General features: G+C 37.6%; 1 protein-coding gene across 3 annotated transcripts in view; it reads left to right on the forward strand.

Moving 5' to 3' along the window:
* Positions 1–1,202: 1,202 nt before the first annotated feature.
* Trmt11 (tRNA methyltransferase 11 homolog (S. cerevisiae)) overlaps positions 1,203–12,976 on the forward strand; it is a 41,415-nt gene continuing 29,641 nt past the window's right edge. For 2 of the 3 annotated variants that reach the window (XM_013026859.1, XM_013026861.1), the window contains exons 1-7: positions 1,203–1,302; positions 3,614–3,679; positions 6,126–6,199; positions 8,528–8,609; positions 8,701–8,793; positions 9,050–9,184; positions 10,126–10,282. In XM_013026859.1, coding sequence (XP_012882313.1) covers positions 1,231–1,302; positions 3,614–3,679; positions 6,126–6,199; positions 8,528–8,609; positions 8,701–8,793; positions 9,050–9,184; positions 10,126–10,282 — 679 coding nt within the window. In that variant the 5' untranslated portion in view covers positions 1,203–1,230. Of the gene's footprint in view, positions 1,303–3,613; positions 3,680–6,125; positions 6,200–8,527; positions 8,610–8,700; positions 8,794–9,049; positions 9,185–10,125; positions 10,283–12,976 lie in introns of those variants that run through there. The other variant, XM_013026860.1, reaches the window with a different exon arrangement.

The raw sequence follows: 12,976 nt of genomic DNA on the forward strand, positions 1-12,976 counted from the left end.
TGTCTCTCTGCCTTTTCTCACACTCATGTTCTCTTGAGGAACCTAAGCAACTCCATTTCACTTAAGACCCCCATCTCAGTTCTGCAACTTAACACCTGAGCCACTTCAGCCCCAATGCCTGGAATTACAATATCTGAAATTCCAGAACTGCCCCTCCTGGGGTCTGGTGACCATTATCTAAACCGGACACCCTGCAGTTTAGGACCTATGCTCTTGAGACTCCCCTGTGGTGCAAGCCAACCAGTTTAAAGTAAGTCAGCCCCCTTGATCTAACCAACAACTTGTTTCTGGTCCTTTCCCGCTTTGTAGTGCGCCAATCATACTATAGAGTTGTTTTAGGATTTTCCCACAGTTTGTAGTTATTTGTTACAAGAAGTTATGATGTATGCAAAGCTCAAGCTTGCAATAAAGACTCCTTTGCTTTTACATTGGTGACAGTCTCTGGTGGTCTTTTGGGTAAGGATTTCCGAATCCGGCTTTACACTCTTGCCTTGGATATGCCTCCCATTGCTAACACAGCCTCCATCACAGTTCTTCAGTGGTAGTTTTGAAACTAGCAGTGAGAAAGAAATGACTGAGTTGGTTATGCAGTTAATTTTTTTTTTTTAAATAACCTCACCTTTTACCCTCAAGATAATTCATTAGCCTTCGCGGCTTTCTTTCCTGCGCTTGGACCCAGTGTGTCAACCACATAAGGCGCGTGCCACTGTAAGGTTTTCAGAAAAATGAAAAAAGTATATACCACATGTTAAATGGTGCTGGCGAGTCAGCCCTAGAATCCCAGGATGCGGATAGGAGTCGGTACGTGAGAAGCTGACGTTTTGGTCCAGGTGTGAAAGCGATGTGGAAGAGCCAACTCCACAGGAGAGTCGGGAATACCCCTGGGAAGAGGGCTCGGGCGGGCGCTCCACCATTCCGGCCACAGCGCCACTTCGGACTTCGTCCGCTTAAGTGGTGCTGAGGAATCGAACCCAGGCTAGGCAAGCACTCGACTCTTGAGCCGCCTTCCCAGCCCGCCAACCTACTCTTAAAACAACTCATCTCCTCCCACCGTCTACCCGAGCTGGAGAAACGAGGCCCGGCGGTCAGCACACCTAAAGCCAGGACCACCCGCCTCGCCGTGCTTCCGGTTCCGGCTCTCCGGGTTCCGCCCCCGCCGGAAGCGACTCGGAGCGGGGGAAAGGGGTGGGGCCGCTCGGGCGCCGCGCATGCGCTTCCCAGGCAGCTGCAATGGCGCCATCCTGCCACCTGAACAGGTATCTTCTGCTCATGGCCCAGGAGCACCTGGAGTTCCGGCTGCCGGTGAGTGAGGCACTCTCCCCAACCCCGGACCGGAGAGGTCAGCCTCGGGCGGGGTGGGTGGAGTCATGGGTGCATTCCACCCGCCTTCTCCGAATACACGGCCGTTCTGGGGGTCCCCGCTGGTTTGAGCGGATCACACACACGCGCACACGCACACGCACACGCACACACGTTTACCCCCCCCCCCCCATCCCCGTTCCCGCCCTTGGACCACTAGATGGGGGTCTGGACTGGGCGGAGGGTGTGTGCGGGGAGACCGAGACCCGATTGATTGATCGGCGCGAGTTCCTGCTAGCGGCCCTGGGAAGGTGCCCATGCGGGCCCCTCCCTCCCGCCGGGGCCTGCCGCGGCCCGGGGAGGACGGAGGTGTCCCACAGGAGTGCTCTGCGTCGTGACTTAAGGGTCAGAATTTACGGTCCAAGCTCGGTGGGGTGCTGGGGGCGATGTTATTCAGATGGTAGAAAACTCGAGAAGTGCCTTTATTCAAGTGACATTTTCAGAATGTCTGTAATGGAATGTGGGGAACTTTTCTTATGCTGCCCCCCCCTCTGCCCTCCCGCATCGTGGGGGTAATCTCCTTTAGCTTTTCGTGGCTAGGATTACAGGTGTGAGCCATGGGCATCCGGATCCTGGGTTTAGTTTTTGAATAAGTGCCAAATGTATTAGTTTTAGTTTTTGTTTTTTATTGGACTGTGCTGGGGTTTGAACTTACACTTGGCTTGTTTACTTGACAGGTGTCGTACCACGTGAGGCATGCCTCTAGCCCTGTTTTTTCACTGGTTATTTTGGAAATGGGATCTCACAGATTTTTCTGCTCAGGCTGCCCCTACAACTATGGTCCCCTACAACTATCTCAGCCTCATGAGTAGCTGAAGTGTTAGTCACTGAGTCTGACAATAGGGATACAGGTGGACCCATTGCAACAATGAGATGTACAAGACGTTATGTTGGAAAACGAACTTCGCAATTTAGGCGGGGGTGGGGGGTGTAGTTGAGGATGTGGGAGGGACAGGTTGGTAGGGGAAAAACAAAGGAGGAGGCAACAATGATGGATAAGAAATATACCCATTACCTTGCTCATGTAACTGTAACCCCTCTGTACAGTATTTTCACAATAAAAATCTTATTTAAAATTTTTTTATTTTAAAAAGGAATCCCACCTTATTTTTTCTTTTAAGTATGATTCTGTTGGCCTTGCTGAATTTTTCCAGCCACTGGACTTGAGGGATGGTATTACTCTTCATCAACTTGATTTCCTTAAATGAATAGCCTGAGACTGTGTATTTTGTATAGATATCTTAACTTCATAACATAGCTGTAATTTTTATTTACACATGAGAAAACTTACAAAGGAATTGATTTTCTTGATCTGAAAATTAATTTGTCTCCTAATGTCTACTATTCAAGTTTGTTGCAAATTATCCTTTGGGCTATCTTCACTAATTTACTGATAATAACTATACTTTTTGTGTAGTTGAACTGAATTAAAATCTTTCTAATATAAGATATGATTGGATGTGTAGTCCAAGGAAAAATAGTGGTGTTGGGTGCTTATTCTTTTTTATCTTGGAGTGGGGAACTTGGTAGTATGAGTGTACTCTCTCTCGTGGTTGCTGTGGCTCACAGTGGGCTTGGAGTAAATAAAGTCTCCTTGATGGTTAGCAGCCAGCCCTGGGGATACTTAGTTCGCATTAGGTTACCTGTTCCACAGACCTGTACAGAGGAATGGTATTCTACTTGGTTTATGTTTTTTAGGGAGACAATTTTAGTGGTACAAATTGTATTTTTGTAAAGTCATCTCATGTTTTTAGTATTTCATGACTGACTTTAAGGAAAAAATACACTGATTCGATTTCAGCTTTGCAATCCTGGTGCACTTAAAGTACCTGTTGAGTTAGTTTTCCTTCTAGTTGCAGGATGAAGAAAGGTTAACTTAATGTACTTGTGCTTAATGACTCTATGGTAATGATTCCTTTCTAAATGTCCTCAAATCATGTTTACTATTTCATTTTATTTTTTGTTAATTATCAAGCTTACTAATCATAATGTCTGTAATCTGTTCTTTTGTCCTTTTCAAAGTGAAGATTCTTTTTTACTTTTTAAGTCAACCCTCTTGTTTAAAGGTTTTCAGAAATTACTTAACCATTATTGTGACTATAAAATGACTTCTGAACCTGATTTGAAACCTAAATTCCTTGGGTAGATATCAGTGTCAATATATATTAGATTGATATTAATTATATTCAACCTATTGCTCTTAACAGATATTGAATCCGTGTTTATAATATGTTCTATCATATTTCCAACACAGGAAATAAAGTCTTTGCTTTCTCTTTTTGGAGGCCAGTTCACCAATACTCAGGAAACTTATGGAAAGGTGAGGTAAATTTTTATTAGAGCACATATAGTCTACTTATAAATAGATTTAATGAGAACTGTAAAACCTAAATTACTGTTTGGCGGATTATTTGTATCTGTAAAGGCATTGAATAAAAAAGTTATTTTAGAAAATATTTTGGCTTTGGGAAGTAGCTTAGATTTACTTCCATTTTATTTATTTATTCCTTTCTTATTTTCTATTTTTTCACTGCTAGGGTCAAGTCTAGGGCATCATACATTCTAGGCAAGTGCTCTACAATTAAGCTACAAAACAAGCAGTAGTTTTAATTTCTCATTCAACAGTTACACAGTAATGTATATCCTTTCATAGATAAAAAGGGACAATCACTAATGAGTTATGTTCAGAATTAGAATTTAGGTGAATTTTAGGTGTATATTGGGACTCATTTTAAAAATCTAAAATTATGCTGGGTGTCTGTGGCTCACGCTTTAATCCTAGCTACTTAGGAGGCTGAGATCTGAGGATCGTGGTTCAAAGCCAGCCCAGGCAGGAAAGTTCGTGAGACTCTTATCTCTCATAAGCCATTCAGAAAATTGGAAGTATTGCTGTGGCTCAAGTGGTAGAGTGCTCGCCTTGAGCTGAAGAGCTGAGGGATAGTGCCCAGGCCCAGAGTTCAAGCCCCATGACTGACAAAAAAAAAAAAAATCTAAAATTATGCATTATGTAAGGTTTTGAATTTATGAGCTTTCTACTGTTTTGCATTATAGGTTGTTAGTGTTTTAGATAAATTTGGAAAATAGAAAATGAAATTCATATGTCTTCCTCTTTGACATAACTCATAGTTTTGGGGGTACTGCTGTCTTTTAGTCATTGTCTTGTACTTCATTCTTTGTGAGTTGTAACATGACTTACTGTGAACTTCTGCAATATACAGTTTTCATTTGATAGTATTAATATAGGCACATGTGCCTTCATCACTAACATGGCTACATATTTAGATCTATGAAATTTATCTGACTTTTCATTTAATTCAAGTTACATTAACATTTTTTGTAATTAAATACTACTAAAGTGATCATTTTCTTCTGTTTGGATTATTATTATTATTTTCTGTAGCTAGAGTAAATACTGAAAGAAGAAAGCTGAGGTATGACAGAGATTAATTAAAGTTCCAAATTTTAAGTCCTCTGGTATTACAGTTTTATTTCTGAGTGTCTTCCTTATTGAAAAAAGTGAGATATAAGTGGATGAGATGATGAGCTGAGGTGGAGGTACTCCTTTGCTTGGCTGTGTTTTTTGGCAGGGGTTTTCAGGGTAGTTCTCTCCAGTTCTTATTCTCTTGGGTCTTGAGACAACATGATTGAGAAACTCTTCCTAATCCACCTGGAACTTTTTTGTTCTTAGACAAAATGTAAAAAAAGTTAATGATAGTAATAGACCTCATGACTTTCTATTTCCTAGGCCTCTTACATACCTTTCAGGTGGCCAGAACTAGAAAAGGCTACATAACTCTAGTCCTAGCACTCAGGAGGTGTGATTTCAAACTATGTTAATTGGGTTACATAGTGAGAGACTCTTTCTCAAAAAAGCAAATCCAAACTACACCAAGAATAAGCAAGAAACAAACCAGAAAAAGAGACCATTTAATAATTTAAGGCATATCTTTAAGAAGTTAAAAATAAGTTGGGTCCAGTGGCTCATGCCTGTAATCCTAGCTACTCAGGAGGCTGAGATCTGAGGAATGTGAAAGTTAGCCTGGACTGGAAAGTTTGTGACACTCTGTTCTCCAACAAACTACCAAAAAAAAAAAAACTCAAGTACCCAGGCCCTGAGTTCAAGCCCTAGGACCAGTATAGAAAATAAAACAACTACATTGTCAGAAATGATTCCCAATGATAAAAAAAAATTCTACAACTGTACTATGCAGCATAATGTTCATTAATTCTGTAGCCAAGCTTTTAACAGCACACAAAACTATCCTTAAGATTAAATTAGTTTAAATTAATTTATTAGGATTTTCGCTTATAGAGTTATTTTTAAAAGGGTTCTTACAAGCCAGGTGCCGGTGGCTCATGCCTGTAATCCTAGCTACTCAAGAGGCTGAGATCTGAGGATCGTGGTTCAAAGCCAGCCTGGGCAGGAAAGTCCGTGAGACACTTATTTCCACTAGAAAACTGGAAGTGGTGCTGTGGCTCAAGCAGTAGAGCGCTCTCCTTGAGCTGAAGAGCACAGGGACAGCGCCCAAGCTCAGAGTTCAAGCCCCACGGCCGACCAAAAGAAAAAAAAATAGGTTCTTACATTGCAGTTTATTATCCTATTAAAATAATTTACCTTTTTACTGTCCATGATTGCAATTTTGATTAGAATCCGATCAGGTATTACATGAAGGTAGAAAAATAGGACTTTTTCCTGTTGACTTCTTGAATCAAAGCATATCAAGTTTATAGCTGTTAAGAAGTAAAGAAGTTGTTATTTCTTTCAGTCTCCATTTTGGATTCTTAACATTCCCTCTGAAGATATTGCAAGAAATTTAATGAAACGGACAGTGTGTGCCAAGTAAGAAAAACTACACCATGTTCTCCTGCATGTTTGTATACCATACTTCATGTAACTACTGTGCCCAATTTTTTTTTCCCCATACAGTACAATGTAAAAAGGATGATTATGGAGAGGAATAAGTTTAGCTTTCAATCCCATGCCTTTCCTGTGGATAGGGAAAGGAGGAGGGTTAAGTACTGAAACAGAGTGAGAAGGGAAATGTAGAAACTTGTCTTCAGAACTTTTAAACAGGATTATACTATGAGATATATATATATTTTTACATAGGCTAGTTGCTAAATTTAATTGTAACCAAAGGAATAAAAATATCATTTTTAGTTGGGTGAGCAGATTGGTAAACTGTAAGATGACAAATGCAACGACTGCCATGAATACATTCAATTTTTTTTTGCTAGAGAAATAAATTCCAGTGATAATTCATAGTATGAATTAATCACGTTTCTCATTGTTCTAGATTTTGTCATTGACATCTATTGTTTGTTCCTTCAAAATTGTTTCTTTGATCAATATTTGCTTTTATTTTTTTCCTGAACCTGTTGGCAGATGGTTAAAAACCTTTTCTTTAGAGTGTATTGAATAATACAATGCAAGTAGGAATTTGTATATATCTACTTTTATTAAAATGGTTTACAATGCTATTAAATTGGCTACCACCTCAAATCTTACCTCTTAAATGGAGATTTGTTAATGGGTCTGTTTATTACATAAGAATGACTAGAGGACTGATGAGAGGGCATAAGTGGTAGAGTGCATGCCTAGCAAATAGAACTGAGTTCAATCCCTAGAATGTAATTAAAAAATATCCTTCGAATAATTAATTACTATTATGTCTTATATGTGCTATGAGGTGCTTCCAAAGATAAGGCTTGTTAGGCTTAAAATAGTTATATGAGTACAAAGAAAAAAATCACTATATACTTAAAAAATTAAATTATCCTAAAGTAGTTGTACAAGGGAGTTTCAATTCAACATGTCATTTTATGTGTACAATACATCTTGATCAGTGTCACCCCTTCCATCTTTCTGATCCCATCTGTCCCAGTCCCATCCATCATCTCAATATGCTTGGTTCCATTTTCACATATGTTACATCCTTTTAAAGCTCATGGCTTCTGAGTCATCTATTTGATGATCAGTAGAATTAATAATTGCATAATATTATGTCATGTATAATGATTTCTGGTTGTATATCTTTATTGTAATTTGTCTTGCTGAGGCATACATGAAGAAATTCTAAGTAAGAATAGTATTATTGCTGATACCTATAATCCTAGCTATTCAGGAGGCTGAGATCAGAGGATCATAGTAGAAAAGTCCCTGTGAGACTCATACCTCCAATTAACCACTCAAAAAAACAGAAGTGGAGCTCTAACTGTAATTGGTAGACTACTAGCCTTGAGCAAAAGAGCTCAGGGATAGCCCAGACCCTGAGTTGAAGCCCCATGATGGACCAAAAAAAACACCAAAAAAACATAATATTACATGATAGTGTACACCCATAATCTCAGCACTTGTGTGGAGGCAAGAGGACTGTAGCCCACATGGGCTACATAGTAAGGCCTATCTAAAATATATACAACAAAGGAACAACAATGTAGTACAACTGTGGAGGTCTTTGTCCCACAATAGTAAGAAAAAGGGGCGGGGGGGCAGGAAGGATGGGGGGTGGAGAATGGGAAGGGCAAACAAAGGAGGAGGCTACGATGCTTGATAAGAAATGTACTCATTATCTTGCCCATGTAATTGTAATCCATCTGTACAGTATTTTCACAATAAAAAAAAAAGAAAAAGGGGAATTCACTTTCAAGATTATATTTGCATAGATTTCCAACATTAAATTGAGAATTTTTCATGATAGAATAGAAACTGAGAATTGAGTCTCTAGGTACCTACCTTTGTTAGAGATCTCAATATTTTGTTACTTAATAAGTATTAGCAAATAAGAATAAATGTTAATTGTGCCATTTTTATGATTCCTTTTTGTCTTATGAGGAAAAATTGGACTTCTTTGTAACTTTTCATCCATTTTACTAAAATACCTTGTGATTTTACATTTAATCTAGTGCAAAAATACAGTGATGGGCCTATCTACCTTGGGCTTATTCCCTAGCAATTTTATATTGAATGTCCCTCTTTTATGAGTCAACTTCTTTGTGTAGCTGGGACTTGTTATATTTGTTTCCAGGATATGTGTTTTTCACTTACAGCTTAGAAACATAGTAATAATTGTTTAGTTAAGCAAGCATGATGAGCTAGTAAAATAATTGTTATATATTACTGCCCAAACTAACTTCTTTACTGAGGTTCCAATTATTTATTTCCTAGGTCTATTTTTGAACTGTGGGGCCATGGAAAGTCTCCCGAGGAGCTGTATACATCTCTTAAAAATTACCCTGTGGATAAGATGGTGTGTAGTGAAATGTGGTTTTATATGGGCATAAATGTGTAGATTCTGTAGAATTCCTAAGTTTAAAAAACTTAACCTATTTCTGTTTTAGGTTCCATATCTACATTCAGATTCTACGTATAAGATAAAGATTCACACATTCAATAAAACATTGACACAAGAAGAAAAAATCAAAAGAATAGATGTAAGTGAATTTAGCAAAACCAAAAAAATTACAGATTTTATGTAGTCTAGATATTATTGATTTAGCAGAGTACTTTATCAAAATACGAGAATATGAAATGTCTGTGAAGTATGTATATTTTGTACTAAGCACTTGCATGTTTTATTTTACTTAATGCTGACACCAGGTGTACATGGTAGGTATTGTTAGATAAAACACTATTTTTCTTGTAAATTTTCATAGGACATTAGAATGATTTTTATTTTTATTTTTTTAGGCACTTGAATTTCTGCCATTTGAAGGAAAAGTAGACTTAAAGAAACCACAACATATCTTCTCTGTTTTAGAGGACTATGGTTTGGACCCAAATTGCATACCTGAGAATCCACATAATATTTATTTTGGTAGATGGGTAAGCAAGTGTTATTTCTACCCTATCTCATTTTGTTCCTTTAAAAGCTAAATGTGATTGGACACTTGTGGCTCCTATCTAGCCTGGGTAAAAGAATTCCTGGAGATTCTTCTCTAATTAATCAGCAAAAGGCTGGAACTGGGGGTGTGGCTCAAGTATAGAGCTTGGGCTGTGAGTGAAAATGCTGAACAAGTATGTGAGACCTTCAGTTCAAGCCTCAGTCCAGGAGAAAAGAAGCCAAATAGCTCAGTGGTACAGCAATTGCCTAACATGCATGAGGCTCTAGGCTTAGTCTTCAGAGTTGTAAAATAGAGCAGAATAAAATAAAAAGTGAAATAAAATAACAAAATTAAATGTTTTATATGTATGATTTTAAAGGAGCTAAAATTTTGGAATTCTTGTATGGATTCCAATCAATGAAAAACATGTGATTGTCATTTTCCACAGGTTCCTGTGAAGTATAAGAGTCTTACAGATGTAAAACCTAGAAAGAAGGTTAAATGGTAATATTAAGAGAAGATTTAAAGGGCAGTTTACCCAGAAAATCTAGACTGTCTTTTCAAAATAGAGCAGAGGAAGGCAGAGTGCTATGATCAAGGCTTTAGATCCCAAGTCTAGGTCTTCAATCCTGAAAACAAATGGGATTACTGCAGAATAGTTCTCGTTTTCCTGAAGCTGTAAGTGGGTGAGTGAAATGTGAGACTTAATCTTGTTGATTGTTGTTATTAGGAAACAATAGGTGGGGAAAGCCTATAGTCAATCCCTGGCAAGAAAAAAGTATCCATAATTGTCTTAACCACATTATTTTAAAGGAAGAAATTTAGAGCAGTAGTAAGTTAAAAAGAAGTTCTTACCAGCACAATGCTGTAGTTTTGTTGTGAACAGTTATTTTAAATCTATTTTATGTGGTTGCACTATTGTGAAAAATATTTTTGGTCTAGATTGCGGATGGACAGAGAGAGCTGATTGAGTCATATAGTGTCAAAAAGAGACATTTTATTGGAAATACAAGCATGGATGCTGGTTTATCATTCATCATGGTCAACCATGGAAAAGTGAAAGAAAATGACATTGTCTTTGATCCATTTGTTGGAACAGGTATTTTATATTCATTATTAGACTATAGTAGAGATTTCACTTGTGTATAATAGTTAACATTTTGGTGATAGATTAAGTGGACTGAATCATCTTTTGTCACTGGTTAGTAACTAAGAGGTAACCTCATACATATATAATAGCCAGTATGTAAACACTTTTGCTATTTCAAAGATGATGCTGATTAGAATTTTGTAGGTCTTACAGGTCTTATGCCATGCAAGCCACTAGAGGGAGCATCAGGATAATTTTTACAGCAGAAAACTTTCAGGAGCATACTTTGTAGGAATGTTGTAAAAGCCTTAGAAGTTATTAAAATAGGAAAAGCCTTGGAAGAAATAAAGAGTTGAGTGAAAAGATTAAGAAAGAAAGACACTCATGTTAAGTACATACCCATATATTTGGATGGAGAATAGTTAAAACAGTTTATCTTTGATTTGGTTTTGGGAATTTATAACTAAGTATGGAAATAAATGGACTCTGTTATTAGTGGACTGGAGCTTCCTTCTGTGAACATGATCTGGGCTCTGCCTACATTGGATTAATATGTTTGTATATAAGATGTTGAATTTCAAGCATTCTTCATCTGACTCTGAAGAGTTTTCCCTGCTTGGTGTTATCCATATTTAAGAAGTACTCATACTTAATTTGTTCTGACTGACCCCAGGTGATTCAGTGTATTGTTAATGTTTCTCCCCCTCCAGCCATCTTTCTCTGAGCAATGAGGATACGATGCTAGTATTTGTGGAATGGTAAATTTGTCGTAATTTAGGCTGTACACTCTGTTACTCTCTAACTTAACTCTTGGGACAGCTAATATGGAGATACTTATTAAAATGTTCTGAAGGAGGAGAGGGAGCTTAAGTGATATGGCCAAGGGGCACAATATATGTATTTCAAAGGTTGAAACTTATGTAGTCAAACTAGAACTCACACTCTTAACCTCTTTTTAGTGTTGCTTCTTTTCGTACTAGGTCTTTTTCTGCCAACCCTTATATCACAATGTGACCATCGATGACTAGGAAGAAATTATTTCTCATCAAGAGATTTCTAACCAGTGTGAAAATTTTCAGTATTGGTTGTTGAATTAGCTCCTTAGTAGGGGGTCTCTGTACCTTACTCTACTAGTATCTCCGTATTTCCCACCCTCAGCATGCTGTTTTTGTTTTTGTTTTTTCTTCTGTCTTTATTACCCTGTGTTGTCTTCGCTCCCATATTTTAAGTTTTCTGTTGGAAATAACATCAAACTTATAGAACAGTTATAAGAATGAAAGTAGAAGAAAGAGCGAACATATAGTCTAAGCCACTGTAAGCTGTTTTTAACATTTGGCTTCATTTGCTTCTCATTATTCTAGTTTTGTTCATATACATAACATTATTTTCTTGTACCATTCTCAAAAATCTCAACAAAAATTACTTAAAATATAGATGTATGCTTCCACATAGCTATAGTGTAGCTTGCAATATTAGTAAATATATTGATCCTTAATATATTTTTTTGTTTTCCCCATTCCCATATTTGTATGTACCTGCTACTATAGGAAGAACCCTGGTGCTGTTCACACTAGCACTTCTCTGCTATTCTCTAATATATCTAAAATAGTTGCAGAATTTCTGTCTGTGCCATCAAAAATAAAAAGCAGAATTCAAAATATGTTTTCCACTATCTACCCTAAGGAACTATAAAGCTAAATACTGTTCTTGGTTTGTTTGTTTTTTTCTTCTTCATTTAAAATTTAGTTGGATCATTTGTTTCAGTTTGCTCTTAGGTGTTAGTTTTAGATTTTTAATCTCCTGCCTGTTTTTGTTTTATTCTGTTTTTAAGTATATAGAACATTAACTGCTTTGATAAGGTAGAACTGTATAATAAGGTGCACTGAAAGGAGAGTCACTCTTCCTATTCCCTCTCCCCCCATCTTCACTGTTTTCTGGTGGAGTCTTAGTTTTTCTGTTAAGAAACTGATACAAACACACACAAACACAAACAGATAGTACCTTCTGAAGGATTCGAGAAATAAATATCTCTCTGCCCTCCTTCATGGCCGTAGGTTATCATAAAATATTTGATGATGTTTTTACTTTTGATTTTATTTTTAAAGAATATTTTAAGTTCAAATATAGCTATTCCTTTTTACCATCTTGCTTTTTTTTCTCAAGTCATGAGGCTTGAACTTGGGGCCTGGGTGCTGTCCCTGAGGTCTTTTGATTTTCTCGTGGTTAATTGGAGATAAGAGTCTCATGGACTTTTGTGTCCGGGCTGGCTTTGAACAATGATCCTCAGATCTCAGCCTCCTAAGAAGCTAGTATTACAGGCGTGAGCCATAAGCTCCTGGCTTCCTTTTTCTACCTTGATGGTACAAAGTTGAAATGTATGCAGTCTCTCAGTTGTACCCATGGGTTACTCAGTGCTTGTGATTTTCTGGTTATAGAATAATTTAGAAATTGTCCCCTGACTCAATACCTCTGCTTTTTCTTTTAATTTGCTACTATGTTTTTAGAATGACATTATGATCCTCAGAAAACACGCTTTCATTTCTGTTTTAGCAAACATATTCTCATTTCAGTCTTGTAATTTTTTAAAAAATAATATATGCCTCCGTTTTTCAAACAGGAAAGATATATACCATTGGGTCAGCTCTCAGCAGTTAGAACATGCTACTATTCTGATATGAGAATAGCTAAAGACATAACCATCAT

The sequence above is a fragment of the Dipodomys ordii genome, unplaced genomic scaffold (genome assembly GCF_000151885.1).
Source record: "Dipodomys ordii isolate 6190 unplaced genomic scaffold, Dord_2.0 Scaffold97, whole genome shotgun sequence".
NCBI classification, from domain to species: domain Eukaryota; kingdom Metazoa; phylum Chordata; class Mammalia; order Rodentia; family Heteromyidae; genus Dipodomys; species Dipodomys ordii.